Source organism: Prinia subflava, chromosome 10, assembly GCF_021018805.1.
Source record: "Prinia subflava isolate CZ2003 ecotype Zambia chromosome 10, Cam_Psub_1.2, whole genome shotgun sequence".
Classification (NCBI taxonomy): Eukaryota; Metazoa; Chordata; class Aves; order Passeriformes; family Cisticolidae; genus Prinia; species Prinia subflava.
In genome coordinates this window covers 13,194,005-13,214,715 of record NC_086256.1, presented here as the reverse complement: position 1 = coordinate 13,214,715, position 20,711 = coordinate 13,194,005, and the positions used below count along the sequence as shown (strand labels likewise).

At 38.9% G+C, this 20,711-nt stretch overlaps 1 protein-coding gene across 12 annotated transcripts in view; it reads right to left on the bottom strand.

Annotated features, from left to right (window-relative positions):
• Nucleotides 1-20,711, bottom strand: part of ADGRL2 (adhesion G protein-coupled receptor L2) — a 174,819-nt gene that overhangs the window by 31,868 nt on the left and 122,240 nt on the right. For 9 of the 12 annotated variants that reach the window (XM_063407360.1, XM_063407359.1, XM_063407358.1 and 6 more), the window contains 6 exons: nt 18,729-18,838; nt 12,321-13,121; nt 4,170-4,466; nt 3,524-3,627; nt 2,497-2,682; nt 825-863 (listed from right to left, as the gene is read on the bottom strand). In XM_063407360.1, coding sequence (XP_063263430.1) covers nt 825-863; nt 2,497-2,682; nt 3,524-3,627; nt 4,170-4,466; nt 12,321-13,121; nt 18,729-18,838 — 1,537 coding nt within the window. The remainder of the gene's footprint in view (nt 1-824; nt 864-2,496; nt 2,683-3,523; nt 3,628-4,169; nt 4,467-12,320; nt 13,122-18,728; nt 18,839-20,711) is intronic. The other 3 variants (XM_063407362.1, XM_063407366.1, XM_063407370.1) reach the window with 1 other exon arrangement.

Below are 20,711 nucleotides of genomic sequence, written 5' to 3'. Positions count from 1 at the left end.
TGAATTTTTTTATTATGTTGTAAAGTATTTTAAAATTCTTTCCAAAAATAATTCTTACATTTCCTCTCAGAGGGTACAAGTACATTATCTTAGAAGTGTTGAAACAATGTGCAATAAAATCTTTCAGAGCCAGACATGTCTGTTCTAGGACTTTTTTCTCCCCTTAGGGGTGAGGTGGCATTACTGGCACTGTACTACAGAAAAGGAGCTGGCCACTACAGGCAACCATTCTGCAGCTGAGGAAAGGAACTGGAGATCAGGTAGCAACGTGTTACATGCCTTCTATATAGCCTGGTTAATGGGACACGTGGCAGGCATTTTACTAATAAAATTAGAGAAATGTTTGTCTTTGCATCGTATCCTCAAGTCACTGAATTGTAACAATTCTTAAAACTGTAAGAAAGAATGATTTTGCTAGTCATAAGAACAGACACAAAGCAAGCTGTACAATGTACATTTTTCTCGCAAGCAAATTAAATCTAAACAGTCTTTGATATCAAATTCTACCAAAGTGAACTAATTTGAGTTGAAAACTTTTTCCCTCTACCCAAAAATTTATTACAAGAGAGATGTTACTTCCAATTCAGATAATAATCCCTTCTGCTCTGTTAGTTTTGAACAAGTTAAGGTACAAGAGGTATGAACTTTGATCTTATTTTTTTTCTGAGTGTTATACCTGTGCAAAGCCAACATTTGTAAAGTTGATATGGGGCACAATACACATTTATCAAAGACTGAAATACATAGGATCATGCAGCAAGATGATAAAGCGTGGCAGGTTGCTGAAGCAGGGAGAAAGCAGGGTGACAGCACAGGAGATATACCTTAAGGTAAGCCCTGCACGTCTTCTCTCGTTTTTGGAGCTTTTTAATAAGGAAAAAGAAAATCAGAAGTTAGAAAGATTCTGGAAAATTTCAGAAAGAGAAAAAAAATACTCTGGTGCTTCAAATCCTGATTTTGAATGATAGGCTGGACATTAATCTAGCTTCTGTCCACGATGACTACAGAAGACCGTCACACAGGAAATGTTTTTTCCCAACAGTGGTTTAAGCCCAGCTGGCAACCAAGTACCACACAGCCACTTGCACGTTTGCTCACCAGCAGGATTGGGGAAAGAATCACAAGGGTAAAACTGAGAAAATCCATGAGCTGAGTTAAATACAGTTCAATAGGTAAAACAAAAGCCGTCCATGAAAATAAACCAGGGAATTAATTCACTGCTTCCCAAGGGTAGGCAGGTGTTCAGCCATTCCCAGAAAAGCCAAGCTCCATCACATGTAATGGTTACTTGGGAAGACAAACACCATAACAAGTCCTCCACTTCTTCCTAATTCCCACTAGCTTTATATGCTGAATATGATGTCACATTGTCTGGAATACTCCTTTTGTCAGCTGGGCTCAGAGGTCCCAGCTGTGTCCCCTTCCAAAATCCCATGCAATCCCAAATTCCTTGTCAGTGCAGCAGAATAAAAAGAAGAAAATGCTGTGAAAGTACTGCTCAGCATTAACAAAAACATCTTTGTATTATCAAAGATATGAAAGACATATTTCAGTAGAAATCCAAAACATAGCCCCACACTAGGCATTGTGAAGAAAATTAACTCTACCCCAGCCAAAAGCAGCACAGCAACCTTTACTCAGGTGTCTAGGTATCTTTTGCCCAAATGGTGGGATTTATATGAAAAGGTCAAAGGAAAAAATCCATGTGTGGGCACTTGATCTGTCTCTGGGAAAACTATTTTAAGGGCATCTAGGGACTGTAAACAAAACTATTGCCAAAATAACAAAGAAGTGCACTGCTCTCTCCCTAAAGGAGGATGAAAAAATATTTCATTTGTGGCTTGCTGACTAGGCTCACACAAGGAAGAGGCTGAGAAATACAGCATTTCCTCTGAGAAAAAGGGGAAAGGTAATAACACTGTAATTTGTATTTAAACCACAAAGACACATTTTCTCTGAAATGTTTCTTGGGACATGTTTCCAGAGAAAACATTAATTCACGTTTTAGATATGCGTAGTAAGGCATTTTTATAAAGATCAATTATAAATCATTGGTGTCTTTAGAAGCCTAAGAAAGTGTTATTATTCTGCAGGAAGTTGGATTAAAATAAAACCCTGCACCTATGCAGAATTCCACTGATTTTATTATATGTTCAGGGTTAAAAGGATCACTGAATAAACATGCTGATTTGTTACAGAATTTCTGAGAGCTAATACTCATTTCCCTCACACTAGTTATAATGCATTCCAGATTTTAATATGGGACACAGCTATGTATTTTAGGGCCAGTCAGCTATTGTGAATTATATCTTATTCCCCAAAGAAGGTAATTACAACTTTCTGCTGTGTATTTACTGCTGTTTTTTCTCATACGCTTATTCCAGAACTATACACATGCAGGAACAAAGTATAGATTAATATTTCTGAAAGGGAAAAAAATACCAAACCCAAGAGCAATTGTTATCCCAGCAGGAGGAGGTGATGGGAGGTGTGTACCTTGTTATAACTCCTTCCAGCAGAGTCTTTTTCACTGGGCCGTAGCTCCTGAAGCTGAGCATCCAAAATGTCCACGAGCTGCTCCATCAGCCTCACGGACGAGCTAACATCACCAGCAAAGACCGGTCCTTTGGTGTGCTTAGCCAGTTCATTGGCCAGACTAGCAGCATTTTCTCCACTTCTGATCTGAAATGACAGTTTATATTATCTCAGCAGGGTCCCTTGTTCTGCTTGCGGCTCCTAATTCCAATTCCCTGTGTACCTTTGTTGTGGTGAAATAACCATTTGCACATACATTGAAATCTGTAACTAATTGAGACCAATAATGCTCCCTTTATCTCAGAAGATTAAAGGTTCTTAGATCCGTGACACACAAAAGCAGTTCTTAACAGCCATCAAAACCAGAAATCTGAGTGGGACTTTTGGGCTCGATCTTCTATTCATGCTCATTTTTATTTTACTGCCATTATCAGACAGTAAGAAATCTGTTTGTTCATACCAGTGCTTGAGGCATTTGAAAGTCAAGAAGCTTTGTACTGACAACAAATTATCCAGTTTTCATAAACTTTGTAAATCTCAGTAGGGACAGAAAACACAGAAAGTGGTTCTGTGGTCTAATCATACTCTTATCAATGCACTCAGGCAAAAATCTATTTATTACAGTGCAATTTTTACTGAACAAAAAAAACCTTGCTGTATACCACAGGTTTTGCTGTGTGTTGCATAGTATTTGATTTTTTAATGCAAATATTGCTTTTGGATTTTGAAAACAAGCAAAGCTACTTTGTTTTAAATAGTGATGAGAATATGTGATCACAAATTCAACGTAAGAATTTAGAGAGGGCATACTAAAACACACATAAGAGCCTAACTGTTGGCCAGTACTATGCACATGGAGTACACGTAATTCCTTCTACTTTTAATGAACACAAAGTAATAAAGACAGCTTCAACAAACTGAAATATTAATGCTCAGAGTTAAAATCCTTAATCACCAGTGTACGCCAGATTAAAAGGTTTCAACCAACCTTCTGAGCCAGCTGATTTACCCAGTGTGAGGTACAGTTGCTAAGATCAGGGCCTTTGGGGTTCCACATTCCCGTTAAGACCACGCAGAGATATGAGGCAGTTCCTACAACAGATGTAGAAAACTACAGTGAAATGGAAACCATTTTTCTGCATGCATTCAGGAAATTGGCTACACTGTGCTCCTAAACAACATTCAAGTCTGAATGCTGCTAATGGTAGTACTTGACAATAATAGACAAAAACGTAAGGAAATAATGTAAATTACAAAGAGCAATAAAAAAAGTCAGTGAAAAGTACCAGACGTTTTCTGCAAACAAACAAAAAGCCCTTGATTTTTCCTGGAGCTCATCCAGAGGGGAGTTCATAATGAGAAAGGCAGCTGTAAGCATATTTCACAACAGTCCTCAAGCAATGCCCTAAAATCTGACCTGGATTCACAAATGTGCAAGCACAAGGTAATTCTGTGGCTACTCTCAAATGACGTCTGCAGATCATAACTTGACCATTGCCATACTGCACTCTCTGGGTAACAAAAAAATCATGTGATAGACAGCCTGAGATTAAAAAAATATTCATCATGAGAGAGCTGCACATTGCTTTTGAAATGTCTGCTTGAAATCAAGATATATATTTTAAAGGTAATACCTCGTGTTCCTTTGGGGCAAGGGCGTTCAACCATCATTCCTCTTTGTGTTTGAGGCCAGCTAATCCCCCTGGCCTCAGTCGGTTCACAGAATCTCTCTGGCAAAGGGAAAAAACTTGTCACGGGAGGAATTCTGGTTGTGGAAATGGGTGGCGGTGGTTTGGGTCCTCTGCTTCCTTCCTTCGTTCCTCCAGCTGATGTTGTGCTTATGGGACCTCTCTGTGACGTGGTGCTGGTGGTTGACACTGTGGTTTTATAAAGCTCTGCTGAAGAAGTTATTGTCACTGCTGTGGTAGGCACTGCACAGGGAAAAATCAGAGTAATAATAAAGTAAATTACTTCAGAATTATATATAAAAGAAGTTATTTAAAAGTTATTTATGTAGCTTTCAAGGATTCTCTGGTGTCTCCTTTCCTTTATCCTAATATTACTCTTATTGCTATTCTGGGTGATTAAGATATAACCTTGACTTTTTTTGGGGTTTTTTTTTTTTACTCCTGGCTCATACTGTTATGACGTTTCAACACATTCTCCAAATAATCTCTTCTGTAATAAAAATTGATAGTTACATTCCTAAAAGCTAAAAGGCATACTAGTGAGTTATCAGTACATAACAAACACGCTCAAAGCAATTAAAGATTACTTAATCACATTTGCAGCAGGGACAACTCAACAGATAGAATCTGTTGAATCGGTGTGCCGTGAACAATGCAGTCCAGCTTTAACAACAAAGGCAGCGGGCCGGAACTAACGAGCCCTTTTTGAAAAACAGACCCCAAAACTTCAAGTCACCCAGGACACACTTTCCAGGGCTATAATTATGATAACATCTTCCTACCCAGCAGCCATTCTGCTTGAGAGAGCTGCATGCCCGATTAGCTCCAGACAGAGGCAGCACCCAGCAGGTACATGGCCTTCTCCTCTTTGAACATTTGGGGCCTTAACATCCTTTTTTCATAAAGCAGGTATGAAGAAACAATTCATACAAGCCAGTGGCAAGGCCCCAGTTTTCATCTTTTATGAAACACCAGGATAGGTTTAGGCCAAATCCCTCCTGCTCAGGATGTGCTGCTGCTCCTGTCACTGACCCATGGCAGGAACTCACGGCTGGAGCTGCTGAGGTACAGCCCAGGCCATGCCAGGGTTTTCAGGTTTTGGAGAGATAATATAAGTTAGTGCTAGTGGAGTCTGGAATGGCTGTGCAACACCTTCACGTGTATATTGAGAAACAATGCAAGTGAGCAAAGCAACTGCAACAGTTATCATTATTTCCAAATATTCATTAGTGTTCAAAATGCTTCACAGGCACAGAAAAGTACAGATGTTTGTGCTGAGAAGAAATTAGCTCATGAAAAATATTTTTGGCTTTTTTCTTTCTCTTTTTTTCTTGTTCTGCTAGGCCGTTGAACTCTGACTTACTGGACAACGCAGCTTCTCTAAATTGAATCATAAATAAAACAGAAAGAAAAGCAGTCTCACTTTTTTCAGCAGTTGTTTTGTAAGTTAGTGTTTTGCGTAATATTAAATTTCAGCAGTTTGGCAAATAGTTTTCTCAAAACCCTTTCTCAATTATCTTTCACTTATAGGTTTAGGTTATTATTTTCATTGTTTTATTTTCACAAGAATTTAGAGGGACGTTTTGAGCATAATAATCTGTTTTTCAAGACTAAAAGCAAAGATGTGCTTATCATCCCTGTCCTGCTCACAAACTTCTGCAGAGCCTGTCTCCTCTTCAGTCTCATTCTTGTGCTTGAACACAGCCTGTGGCATTGTGCTAACTTGTGGTGTAGCCAGCTACCACTGAAACCCTCAGATCTGCTCTGCAAGTGCTTGCCTGACATCTTGTGAAGCTGCTCTAATTTGCTTTTGATTACAATGCATCCAGCCTTCTAGTGCTTCCCCAATTAACATTTGTCAAAAGCTTTTGCAATCACTTGCACAAGTGTCAGGCCAGGCCTGCTGCATCAGGTCCTCGGGAACAGGGGGCTCGTGGGGATGGAGAATGATGCAGGGGATGAACCAATTATTAGGATCCATCTCCTAATACACTCTGCTAATTAATACATATTTGAACATCAAAATGTGTATTAGCATTATTGCAATTACTACTCAAACCCTGTAATGTTTAGGACAGTTTTTTCTCAGGAGCAAAATATCAGTATCAGAATCCATAAAACACTTCAAAGTTCAGCTGTGAGGTAACAATTTTCAGAACATAGTTGGTGTTGTACCCTGAGCTAAAATAATTCTGCTGTCATTACACAACTTTAGTTAGTAAAACTTTCATGCTTTCCATTAAAATCGATTTTGAAGCCTATCATCCAAGATTCAAAAATTACCTGCATGGTAGTACTGCATACTTAGAAATGGTAGCACTACATAGTAGTAGCATGCTAGCATTACATACTTTGAAATATATTAGTAATCTCACATTGTAAGAGAAAAACTTTAAACCATCTCTCTCAAAAAAACCTGAAAAAAATTTGCAAATAACTTCTAAGAGCTTTTCTCTTTAATCTAATTTTAAAAAAGAAGTCAGCATATTTAAGAATGCACCAGGAAACTTCAGACAGTGCTGGAAGTCTGGGAAAGAAGGTGGGTGAAAAATAAGAAACAACTGAACACATCACTTCAAGGAACGTATGTAGCATTTAGAAGGCATGTCATTTTGTCTTTAACGACCTGTGGGCACTTAATCTGCCTGGCCATTCTCCTGAGCTGCAAGAAGACACATGACAGCTGCCACCACCCCAAGTGGCTCCTGCTGAGACTGAGGGCGGTGGCACCTGCGGGCTCTGCCCTGCACAGCACTTTGCCAATACAAGATAATGGCAGTGATGCTGCCATCAGGCAGCAACCCAGGAGAACAAACTCCATGTCAAGGTTGTTAACCTATTGTTCTAAGCAGCAGCAGTGAAGATACGTAGTTTTGTCCAGCTCCAAAAAAGCCACTTTTACAAGACGAGATTCTATTTTGACTTTTTGACTAGGCTTCATATGCTGAGGAGAAAACCGAAACCTCTTCTGCCCCTTTTTTTCATTAAGAACAGGTTCTTCTTATTGTCAGCTGAAGACAGTCATTAAAATTAAGAAAATAAGAGAAAAGAGCAATAAAAAGTAAATCCAAATACTCAAATTAAGGTATAATTAATTTACATTTGTTTCATGTAGTTCCTAACAGTTGATTTAAACGGTTATGTATCTTATCTGTTACTAAAAATGAAGACACCACTGGAGTAAAACTCAACACCTGTTTAGCAGTGTGATGTCTATAAAAAACTTAACACAATTGCTGTAGGACAGCAGGGGAATAGTAACTTTTTTTCCCCAACTGACAGTGAAGAGCAGATTTAGAGAAGACACACAAGCTATCTAGTATTGCTTGCCAACAGGTTTCTATTCTAGTCAGGCATAAAATAAGTTTGGAAAAAAAAAAACCCCACACTAAATCAAGCCAAATCAAAAATATTCCCACCCAAAATACAACTCCAACCTTAGATTTACAATTGTGTTGATTGTAATACCCAAATGACGTGTCACTTCTGAAAATGGCTTCATTTTCCCCTCTGGCATCCAGGTCATTTGAGAAAATCAGCTGCATGGATATTTCAGTTAAAAGTATATTCTTATAGGTGAGGTATTTCAATTTATTAGGACACATGAAAAATCTATGTGCCCACCTTTATTCTCAAAAGGTGTCACACACAGAGCTGCCATGTAAAGCAACAGAGATCAGAAACCTGTGCAAATCACAATTTTCCTGCCTTCTGCTTGTTACTGCGCTGTACCTGTTTTTGTGCCTCAGTGAATAGCAGGGAAGGTACTGAGAGTCACCTGATTACCTACAGGTGACTCCAGCTATTATGTTAGCCAGTACTCTATTGACCCTGCCAAATCCCATTCAATTGAAAGTGAAATGTTTACACAGCCATTTATAAATTTATACCTTAAAACGATAACACGCGACAAAAAAAAATTAGTAAAATACCCGTGGTTAAGAAATATGCTATCTGGTCCCCACTATATTGTCTTTACATGTACCACCACTCTTTCATTCATCTGTAGTCTATCAGATTGGATATACCCAATTTACTTAATTTGCTGCATGACCCTCTTGTAGATTCTTGGTGTTGCACTGGTTTCCTATTACTTCAAGCCCTTGGTGATGCTGTTCTCTGAGTTTCTGTTCTGTCCACACTCACAACATCCATCTCTTCCTGCAGTGATCCAATAATAGTTAATGATGGGTATCACGGCACAAAAGGGGAGACAACTTCGGTTTGAACAGTTAGCACAAATTGGGATGAGTGTAAATGAAACCTCTCCCTAATGCACTAACACAGAACAAAAGGATTTATCTTCTTCTTGTTACCAAGGAAACCTTACAATGTAATGCTCATATTCACTTTTTAGAGGAAAAATTCCCTCATTCTTCCTGGTCTTTTAACTTAAAATTCCTTTAAAAATTCCTGTTTCAGCAAGGATTCACTTGGACCCTTGGTACCTCCTGTAGAAAGAATGTAACTGGATATATCCACTAAATTCACCAAGGATATAAAAACTCTGGTTTGTCTCAAAATTTTCAGGGGCTTTTTGCAAGGCCTGATGTATTTTATTTCATTTTTAAATTAGGGGTCTGATTTTTAAGTGGTTTTTACACTTAATCTTAGAAAATATGCTCTTCTGGCAACATCTGAGCGGTACTTGACAGCGGTAGCTCTGAAAAGCATTTCTATGTCTGCAGCAGCTGCAGGCTGAATGTTTTACACGCAGCATTGTCTTGGCAGACACCTTGCAAATGCACTGTCCTGGCAGCCACAAGCACTGCAGGAACAGGAGGACCCCTTGCACATGCAGTTGGGGCATTTGCTGAGCATCAGACGCGCAGGCGTGGAGCTCAGGGCCACGGTTCAGTGGTGGACTCGGCAGGGTGAGCTTTATAGTTGGACTTAATGATCTTTCCATCATTCTATGATACGTCTGTGTACTATAATTTCCAAGAGAAGCAAGGGGAAAAATAACATAAAAAGAATGAGGTTAAGGGAGGAGTTCTGCGGGCAGCAGACCCCACTGTCTGAGTACTAAAGCAATAGTCTCTCTCCAGCATCTACAGTTTTAGAAATCTGAGGAGTTTCTCCTGAAGACTAAGAAAACAGAGATACAGGGAAAGTTGCAAGAACAGAAAATGGTGTAGGTTTGCAGCAAGAGCAAGGTCAACTTTAGGTTAATTACAGTGGTATTTCAGAGGTTTCAACAGGGAGATTTAAAAATGAAGGAGACAACAGAGAAAACAAAGCCAGGAGTTTCAGGACATGGATGAACCCAAGTTTTGGCCCTGGGAGCAAATTTGAAGGTAAAGTGCAAGTCAGGTATGACAAATTCATCTTTCATGCAGGAAGAAAGACTGGTGTTTTTGAAGCACGTAGTAGCTGGAGATTGAGGTGTAGACAAAAACTAATAACCAAGACAGATATATAGGGAAAACCCACAAAAAATCAGTGTGTGTCTTATCTATCATTATTTCTCACTTGGCAACGGAGGGAACACATTACTGAGTTTTCCACAATGGTCCCAAGTTAACCATTTGAGAAGAAAGGGCCGTGACTTCCAATTTTGAGACACTGACCTTGTGACACCATTAAATACTTGATATTAAAGTACTGTGGCAAAGGACACTAAAATAAAGTTCCAGTGTTAGGTGACTTACAGAATGTTATCATAACTTCTATGTTGTTGAATAGATGATTAAGAAATCTGAGTTGATCACAAAAAAACCTAAACCAAATTAGAATAAAAGAAGCACAAAAATGCCCTTCATCAAACGTGCTTAAAAGCTGATCTAATCCCATATGAGATAAAAAATCCAAGTATGTATTACACATATAGATCCTTTATATAATAGCTGAAGAACTGAGCTGCAATTTATACAGAATTTATGCTGAAACAAAGAGGAACTGAAATGTAATAGAAATAAATATAGAAGTAGATACTGTAAAGAATTTCTCCTTGCTTTTATAGCAGTACATCTCAAGGACAGTTATGTTAGATAATTTTTCCTTTCATTTAGTAGTTTCTAACTACAGGCAATTGGCTTAGGCAAAAGAGGAAATGACCTGAAACATATTCTTAGATCTGCAATGTACATACCCATATAAAAGTAAAATATTGGGTATTGGGTTTATGTAAGGAAAAATACTGTGTGTGAATATTTGCATCACATACTCAAATAAAATGAGTGTCATTTGGTTTCTATATTTTAAAAAGACCAGAATCAAAAGATATTTACTGATGCATTTAAAACCCAAACTCATAACTTACTCAAATATTCCTTTTGTGTTTTCATGGGTGAATGGGCAAATAGCTCAGAGGAGAGGCAAGCACCCTGCAGTGTGCCCTGGACACATTCTTGCCTAGGTCTGATTGGAATAAACTATTTCTGCTCCACCCTTGCATGCCAGCAAGGAACCCAGGAAGAGAAAAGGGTGCTGGTAGATGCACAAACCTGGTTTTGATAGCAGAGGGGATGTGGCCAGCACATAAACTATAACTTAAGATCTTGAAGACTCTCTCATAACACAAACATGATGAAATGTCTTACTGGAGACCTTTGGAGGTTTACTAAAGTGAAGGATTCCACAAAGCCTCTTCTGCCCCTGCTTTTCCTTTACACTTTTCTTTCTATGCAATGACTTAAAGATTAGCTTTTTTCACATTAACAGCAGCTGCCTGAACTGCAAAAGCTACTTAGAGCCGGCACCTCCATTTTCTCCTCTTAAAGCTTTGGAGAATTTAAAACTCATCTTCGTCTCAGTTGAACCGAATGAAAAGCAGTATGCATGAAAATGTATGGAAGTGAAAGCTTTAATTTTTTTTTAATTACATAGGTGGTTTATATCTCTGCTGAGAGCAGCCCCAAAGACTCCCTGAGGAATGGGCTTGTTCTATGTACAGAGAGCAAAGCTGGCCAGTTCCCCAAACACCTGGAACCTGCCTGAGCCTGGCCAGGTATTGCCAGGGACGTCCTGCAGGAGACTGGACAGATCACCCTTGGCTTTGGAGATCACGTTGGTTCTACACCACCCCGTTCTGCTCTCTGATATGCAGTTTTGTACCTGGAAAAGCTGTATGTGTGCTGATATAATTGTGTGCGTATTTCAGTTTGCACTGCTGTGCATGAATCAGCTTCGCTGAAGCAGGACAGCTACTTCTCATGTGAAGAAGTCATTATTGCTACCTTCTTGAAGTAGAAAAAACGGCTGCTAAACATGCAGAACAGTTAGATGAGGGAAGTGAAGTATTACTTTCATTGCTAAAGCAGCTTTTGCTGCATACATCTTCTGCCACAGAGCATTTCTCCTGGTATTTACTCCCCTCTGCAGATGTTAATATGTGGCTGTGCCTGTTCCTGTCATTTTTAGAGATTTCTGACACCTAAAGACCTCCATTTTTCTTTTCCCTTTGACAGTTAGTATCTTTCCTTTTAGGAACTAGTACTAACTTCCAGTGAGCTGGAATGCAATTGTAAGGGGCTTACTGAGAAATCCACTAAAAAGATGTCAGACAATCTTGTCTAACCCGACATTAGAAACTGTGAAAATAAGGCTGTGGAAAAATACTTATGCTTGGTATTGCACATTAACCCCATATGTCTCCTCTGGGACCTCCCAGCACACATTGCTTTCCACTGCTGGCGCCAAGAAGTTAAAAGGTCTGCGTGTATGCTGTAATCAATTCAGAAGGCAGGTAACACCGAGCGGATGGGAACAGGTTTCTGGCTCAGCATGAAGCAACTCCAACCCAGTTTAGCTATCAGAGTCAAACTGACTGATGGTACAAGGTAAATAATTCCCCAGCTCATTCTCAAACACGGAAAAGCTACACACTTGTATTTAAAAAAAGAAAAAAAAAGAAAAAAAAAGATAAAAAGAAAAGAACAAGCCTGTAAACCAAATAAAGTAATTCTATTTCTCCTCACAGGTGCTGCAAATTTGTCTTGCACTGCTGTAATGCTGCTCACCTCAGCTCAGTGCAGACAAAAATCCCTTCCTCGCCTTTCTGTCATGAGCTAAATCTAAGACCAAAAATATCGTAACTTACTTCTCTGAATGGAAACACAAAGAGATCAAAAATGAGAAAAACCAAGAAATTCTTACCTTGGGCAGGATCAGGTGGGCCGAACTCCAAGGAGTATCGCAGAATGAAGTTGTTATTCCACACGTACAGCTGGTTGTCTCTGGGGTTGTAATCCACTGCGGCGATGTACTGGTACTGGTTGGGAAAAGGAATGTCCACGTGCTCGCCTCTGCTCAGCCTGGTGTTGTAGATGTAGTCGATGACGTTCCTGCCAGTCTCGCTCTCGTTGTCCTGGTACACCGACCGCACCACGTACAGGACCCCACAAATCATGAAGGCGTTGGACGCCGCCCGCTTGTCGTAGGCCGTTTCCCAGGTGGCCTCGAAGCGCAGGGTGTAGGGGTTCAGCTGGCTAATTACTATCATCCCGTTGTTTTGCTCCGTAGCATAAATCACCCACAAGCCGTTTTCATCAACCGCCAAGTCAATATCAGTCTTTCCTCCCCACCGGTACGGAGAGGTGTCATGGTAATTAGCATAATTGATTATGGCCTCTCCACTCTTGATTCTAGTCCTCAAGTCAAATTTTACAATGTTCCGAGTTCTTTCCTTGTTGAAAAAGACAGCGCCGTCATACACTACGAATCCAGTGCCATCCACTCTGTTTGGGAGTTTGTAGGTGGTCTGCTGGCGTCCGCTCTGGAAGTCCTCCAAAGAGGCATACTCTATCAAAGTATCCGTGCGGTACGGAGTCCATGGCATGAAGTATATTTTATCTGCAGCCTGCAGAGGGTCCTTGCACCAAGCACCTGCTTTTTGTTCAGCTTCATATAAATACGGTGAGTCCACAATTGCTTTCAACGTCCCCGGGCAAACAAAAACTAACAGTCACAGAGAGAAGTAAGACAAGAATTATGTCAAATTAAGACCGTCTCACAATAAAAGTTTAAAAAAAAAAAAGAAAAAAGAAAAAAACAAAAAGGTAGGTAAATCATAATGACTGTGTCAGGAAGAAAAAAAAATCAATTTAATTGGCACTAGATTATACCTTATGTTATAATTAATGCAATTATCACCCTTTATCATCCACTTTTCTTAAAGTTACCATGTTCTTGCTGTACCAGTATGGAAAGTGGATGGGAACTGTTTTCACTAGTACAGACCAAGGCTCAATGGCATACACAGACAGCTGAAAATGTAGAGCTACTCTTGCATTTTCGTTTCAGACTTTTAGTGAGTACACATTAACGCTCCAGAGCTTTTAACTGGTGTGCAGCAGTGTGCTAGGTCATTTCAGTCCAAAAAAAATCGCATCGACTTGTTTAGAACTTTAAGAAGTGGTGAGGCTGAAAAAGGAGGTGCCTCGATTAAAAATAAAGGAACAAAACAAATCATCAGGTATATAGAGAAAGCAATTAGGAGCAGAGAAAACAAAACACAACCAAAGCAATGAATGAAACAGACCAGGAAACCCTGTAACCATGGCATGCTATGGAGAGGGTTCTGGAAGCCAGGCAAGATGACACTTGATTAACAAGAATTTACCCAAGGGTGAGAGAAAGAGAGGGAAAGAAAGACAAAGAGAAAGGGAGAGAAAAAAGCAAGGGAGTCTTCCCTCCAGCCCAAGTACTTCAGACACTATACCCCGCCACCTACTTTAAGCAGCCAAGTCACTTTATTGCAAATAGTCGACTTCTTTATGAGGTGTACTTATGAGATCCTGCTGATTATCATAATATAAGAGTGTTGTGGGGAGGGGAAGGGAAGAGGTTAACATCCATAAGGCACATAACAAGGAGCTGGGGTTTGGACTGTATACGTTATTTACCTTTTTGCTCCACTTCTATTTTAAGCATCGGAAGAAAAATAAAAAAGTGCAAGGAAAAAAGAAAGAAGATTAACATAAATTGACTATTAGGCTAAAAGATTAAATTAGTAACAGACGCTAAATATAGGGAGAATAAGAACTGCACTATATTGGATAAAGAGAAACAGACAACAGGATAACCTAGCAGGAGAGAGATTCTACGGTTACACAAATGAACACGGATCAATCATTTTAGTAGATTAAGGAGGGAATACAGACATGTTGGCATGTAGTTTCACTTAGTGAACCTGAATAAATAATGAATTACTTTACTAATACATGCTATATACACCCTTCTTCTTCTAAAAGTATAATGCTAATCAAGTTGGGTTTTAAGCAACATAATAATTTATCATATATGTGCAACTGCACATATACATATATTAATTGATAATTAGAAATACAAAATTCAGTATATTAATTGTATAGGTTTGCATATGTGAGTATTGAACCTCCCCCATCCTTCCCCCAGACATTTCCCTGCTTTTCTTTCTTGTAAAGAAAGCAGCTTGCACCCTTTGGCTCTCCTTAGGCTTTATTTTATTTGTTTTCCTGAATGTTAATCTTGAGAACTTTTGCCACTTCTTAGTCTATAACTGCAAAATCAGACTAGAAGGAATAAGCAAAAACATCTAGAAAAAAAGAAGCAAAAGCACAGTAAGCAAGAGGAAAAGAGAGGAAAAAATTAACAATTAGCTCATTCAGATATTCTCCAGCATCATCGATTAAGCCCGAAACAGCAAGCTAGTATGCAAGGACAGCCATATTGTGTTTAAAACAAACATCCATCCTGCCACCATACATGGAAGACATAAACCGAACCCAATTAAGAAAGTTATATTACTGTAGCAATTTTTCCCCCAGGAAGTTTTAAGGAAGTTACAGAAAGATATATAGCTGAAGCCCAGCTAGTAAATAGCTTTTCAATAATTATTTGCAATAAAACCTATTTCATATACTCTGTGGCCTTTGAAGTATGCTCCCTAGGTTTCATAAAATGACCTGGAAAATGACAGATGTACCAATCTGTGTAACAGTAGCTGCTGATACCAGGGAAGTGTATCAAAACTATTTGCACAGCTATTACATTTTCAGTATTACAGTATTATCCTGAAGAATGCTTTTATATGTTTCATATAAAGTTTTGGATTTTCAGTTTCATTTAATAAAATTATGTGCGATTATTTTGAGAGTGATATTGGTTGATCTGATCTAGTGTTTCTTCAGGAAACAATTCCATAACTTTACAGGAGAACCGGAGGGGGTCAATATTTTCAAAATGAGCAGTAGTTTTCCTAGCCTTTGTACTGTTATACATCTTTAGGCAAAATACTCGTTTTTCTGTAATTTGTAATTCTGGATTTATCTGAGTAAACAGAAGATGTATTCTGAGGTGAATTCTTGGGTTTCACCATTAGTTTTAATGACTTTCAGATGATTCTGTTTGTGAATTTCTATGCATGTGCTTATTTCTCGCCAGAGATCAATATTGATACTGTACCTGCTTAGAATTAGTAATAGGAGATGGGGGGAAAAGATAGGGATAACTAAAATCATTACTGCCATGCCTGCTCTGCATGCACTGGTGTACAGCTGCACATTTTTCAGGGACAGATGGGCTTATTGAAATAAACAAATGCTGCAAAGTCCAATCAATACACAGAGAGAGAGAATAAAACACTTTAAAATGTTTTCTATTGAATTCCCGAGTCCAAAATAGGTTTAAAATAAAAATGCAAAGATATACAAAATAGCACTTTTGATGTTCTTCTTTATAAAAGGGCAGACTTCCGTTAGTCAAAGTGCCAACATACATCGTGCAGCATAAGTGAGAGAAATGTCAAGTATAGTACTCTCAGCCTCTTTGTAATTTAATAAGTAACATTCTTCCTATTTCAGGACAAAGCAATGCCTATCAAATTTGTCTGGAATTTTTGTTGGAGATCCAACTGAATATCTGAAAAGTTGTTTTGTTGGAATTTTTTTTTGTTTGCACTTTGAAATGCAAAATAAGGAAGGATTTATTAGGTACTTTCAAACTTAATTAAATTTGCAAATGAAGTACTTTCAAATAAGCAAAGCAGCTATGTATTTCTGGAGGCCAGCAAGACACAGAGGAGCTCATAAACTGCATTTTGTACAAGGGTGACAGCAACTCCAGTGTGTAAGAACTCTCACCTTTCACCACAAAACCTATTATGATTGGTGTTTGTAATCTCTCATGGACTGAAAGCTACCACACTGAATATTGCAAATTTTGCAGTCTTGCAGTAACTGAAGATGAAATTCATTAAATAAATGAACTTTGGTTAAAAGTGCTGTCATCACTAAACTCCTCCCTTTCTGGGCCCACAAAAGCTTATTCTACTTCCCTAAGAAATCTCTTACACTTAGACAGCTGCTATTTACAAATGCAATGATTTCAGTCATTCTGTAAATTTAGATAAGGAGCTCTGGAACAAATATGGAAATAAATTTTAGACTTGATAAGTGGAGTTTACCAGGCTTCAAAAAAAGAGACTTGGAAAATAACAGGATAGGCTTTGTGGGACAGGGAAGAAAGAGAGTCAATGATCAAGTGGCTACTGAAGCACAGTGTGATTTGAAATCAACCTTCAAAACTCATTTTAGTAACTGGCAATCTTTTTGATGACTGCTGGTAATGACAGGTGATGCCTCTTACAGTTCTGGAATTGGGCAGTGTCATCACTGTACATGCTGCAGCTGACAAACTCCAAAACTTACAGACTTTGAAAACAGAAAGGTATCCAGAATCCTGAATTATGATAGACACAGAATTACAGAGTTCAAAGGATAGGCCAATGCAACTGACAGTAAGCAAAAATAAACACTTTAAAATTAAAGTAACTACGAGTTAGAGTACAGGGTAGGCCGCGCTGTGGCACTATACTTCTGAAACTGGAAAAGAAAAGATTCCTGGAGATAGCAATACCCAATCAGTAGAACACATCCACACTTCTCTTCCTAAAACAGCACAAGAAATTATGTTTGAACATTATTTGCATTACATTTTTTCCTCTACGAGCTAGCCTACTGGAACTGGAAACATAACTTCTTGTCACGTGACTGACCTCAGGTTTTGGAATCAGATGCACTGCCCTCTTTCTGAGAATTTGGGAATGAAAATAGTGCTAAAGCAGAAGTGGTCTTTGTGGAACAAAACTTTGGTTAGGCTGGGGTAAGTCATCACTCCTCAAAAGTGGCACAAGAAGAACAGTTACAACAAGCCACCAGTACTACACACAGGAGGAATGGTACTAGGGATCACTGTTTGCAGTAGGCTTCCAAACCTACAAACGGTACAGGGAAAAAAATCAGCAAGCAACCATTTCACAATGACACAGCAGAAATGAAGGAAAAACAGATGATCTGTGCTTGGCCTTTAACAACAGTGAAAGTTCAGTGTGGTGAAGCAGTACGGAGTAGTATTTTAGTTTCAGAATTCCAAATTTTGCAGAAAACAGTATGGACAGTTTTGACATAGCTGTGCTTATGCCAGAACTCATTTCCTTCCTTTTTCAATATATACTGTCACCACAGCGTTTTTGCATCTCAGACTTGGCCTGTTTCCTGTACCAACAGAAAATACAACTTTGGTTAAGGATTACTGCAGATCAAGAAATTCACACCTAATAATAACTCAAGGGAATGATCAGTGCACTGCTCAAATTCCATTGCAAGCACAGCTATTTCTCTGTTGAGTTACTGGACGAGGGAGAAGTCACTGCAAAGAATGACCTTACAAGAAAGCAAAACCAGTTAAAAGTGTCGAATCTGCAGAACTTTCATGAACATGCATACACGTCAATAAAAAAAGCATTAATTATTGCAAGGAAATAAGAAGCTACTGAACTTTGGCATTATAAAGAATATTGTACAAAACTGCTGAAGCATCAATAACTTCACACTTTTCTATCTCATCATGATTTTACTATTCACTTTGTTTTCAGTGAAAAACTCTATTTTGGTAGCTGATTCAAGGCACAACAGATATTTTGTCTTTAAATTAAAAGCAAACACTTCTTTCTCACTCTTTTCCCCTTTGCTTTTAAAGACCACAGTGTGAGTACCTTATTAATGAATTATTCACTCTGAATCTGTGTTCATTTATAAAGAAGCACAAAATCCTTTCACAATGTCCCCCAACTGGGTCACTTGCCTCTGAATGTCAGTGTTGGGTTTTGCTGTGCACCCAAAGTCACCACAGCAGCAGGTAGCCTTTCAAGTAGATCATGATTAAAACTGAAGTCAATTCCTGCTTTACAAGTCTGTGAGCCAAGCCAATTTGTCAGCAACTGGTTGCGGGCAAAAGTACAAATTTCTATCTGGCCTATTGAATAGCTAATTTGAGTTTGTTTTCTGGAAAAACAGTAGCCTTAAAAGCCAAACACTTAAGAACACAGACAGACACTTGGCCAGCATCACACCATGGCTTCCTTCCACACTTTGTGAAGCTAATTGGAGGCCCTAGCCTGCAAGTGCTTTGCATGCATAATGGGTCCATGGGCCATAAACATATGCTTCTTTTCCATGTAACAGCACTCCAGCTTCAATTGTGAGGGCCAGAGGAAGTGAGCAAGAATAAAAAGATTATACTTACTGTAAGGAACACATTCATACTGAACTTCTAGATATTTGTATGTTCCAGGACAAGGATCAGGAAACACATCTGACCCAGTAACTACTATACACTGTGTTCGGTTGTTGCACCTGTAATGGGAAAAGAAAGCAAGCTAATTAATTTGAAATTACATTTAATTTGCTAGTTCATACTTTAAGGACTACATTCAGTACTAACTCTCTTCACACTTGGGCAGTTCAATACATAGGACAACAAAGTTAATTAATACTAATTAGCCAAAGTCCAAAAATAAGAGTTCAGGACAATATTTTAGTTCAGGCTTTATACTTTTAAATTTGGAGCTCAGTGCTATCTTAACTGTCCCCACTGGTTGAGATAGCTGTATCAAGTACCAAGTTTCTACTGATTTGATACTACTGTTCAATAAAATGAAAACAAAATGCATAGATGGTGATTGAAAAAATGTGCAATTTTGAATCATGCATAATAACAACAATGAGTAATTCCTTCCATCTTTAGAGATATACATCATGCTGAATGGTTTTACATCTCAGAGAGATTTTTCTTATGATTCAAGGAAATTATTCTCGTTGGAAGAGCTATTGTAGACAAAGAACATTAGCATTTCCATTTTAATTATTTTAGGAGTAATTGTTGGACTCTAAGCTTCCTCTGTTAGGCTACAGGAAGCAGTAAAGAATGACCATTTGAGAAAATAACAAAAACAGTGAAAAGAAGAACGGCAAGAAAATTAGTTCAGATGTATTTTTGAGGAGACGGAAACTTAAAAATCATTTGCTTAATAATGAAATAAAATGCATTTTTTTTACAAAGAACTTTATTACATCTCTAATTGTGAGGATCTACTGAACTTAATTTTTGAAGGGCAATAATAATAATAATAATAATAATAATAGATTTTACACTACTATTATTTTTTCCAGAACAAAACAAACCTAGAAAAACAAATATTAGCTCGTAAGTTAAAAGTGAACAAACAATCACCTAACCTTGACGAGATGGTCAAAATGTAATACAGGAAAACAGTGACAAGGATGAGGAAGAAAAAAAAGAGATGGTCAGGCAGTTTGGTGACTAAAAGGGAAAGAGCTTGGCTGATCTTCTCAGGGGTTAGTTTTGTTTGTCAGCAAACTGAGTAACAGAAGTTTGAATTTAAGTAATAGACTAGCCTTTGACTCCAGCTGTACATCAATCTCTCTACTGCCCTACTTCTTCACATATTCCCTGAATACCACATAACCCAAGCTAAAATAACCTGCCTTGTATCAGTGGCTTTCCACAGTGCCAACAGGTATTAGAATAATTCATGCTACCTCATAAAAGGTACAGCAAACACAAAGCAGTCTAATATAAATGACTTCCATTTTTATATAGTAATCAAAGTAGCACAGAGCCAGTCAGGACATGTTGTGGCTCTCTGCTGAGCAAATTTAGAGACAAAAGCTCTCTGACTCAATCAGTTAACTCTTCTTTTCTTTTTCCTCTTATATTTTCTTTTCAAGTTGCTTATTTCTACCATCATAAGCCTCGTAATTACAGAACTAACTGGAAATACACGACCATGGATACGGACAGGTGGTGAGGAGTTCAGCTGCCCCCTTCTCCAGAGGGCGAGGCCGGCTCCCCTGCACAGCTATTGCACAGACAGTGGTGCCCCGCTCCCAGCCCATCGGCACAGCCAGGCAGTGCAGCAGCTCCTGCAGGATGTTAGAGAGTCTGCACGGACTCTGGCACACCCAGGGGCTTCAGGCCCAGGCTGGGGTGCTGAAATGTGCAGCCAGCCTGCTGAGAAAACTGCTGTGCTCATGCTGCAAGTGCCCACACACACAGCCTGCCATGGTGCTGCTGTGTGTGCTGCAGATGGAGGCTGCAGAAGCACGAGAAGGCAACGTGGCCCCAAACCTCACAGGCCTCTGCACTACCTCTCTACAGAGATTTTTCTGTGCCACACTGCAGGTACACCCACCAGCACGAAGAAAT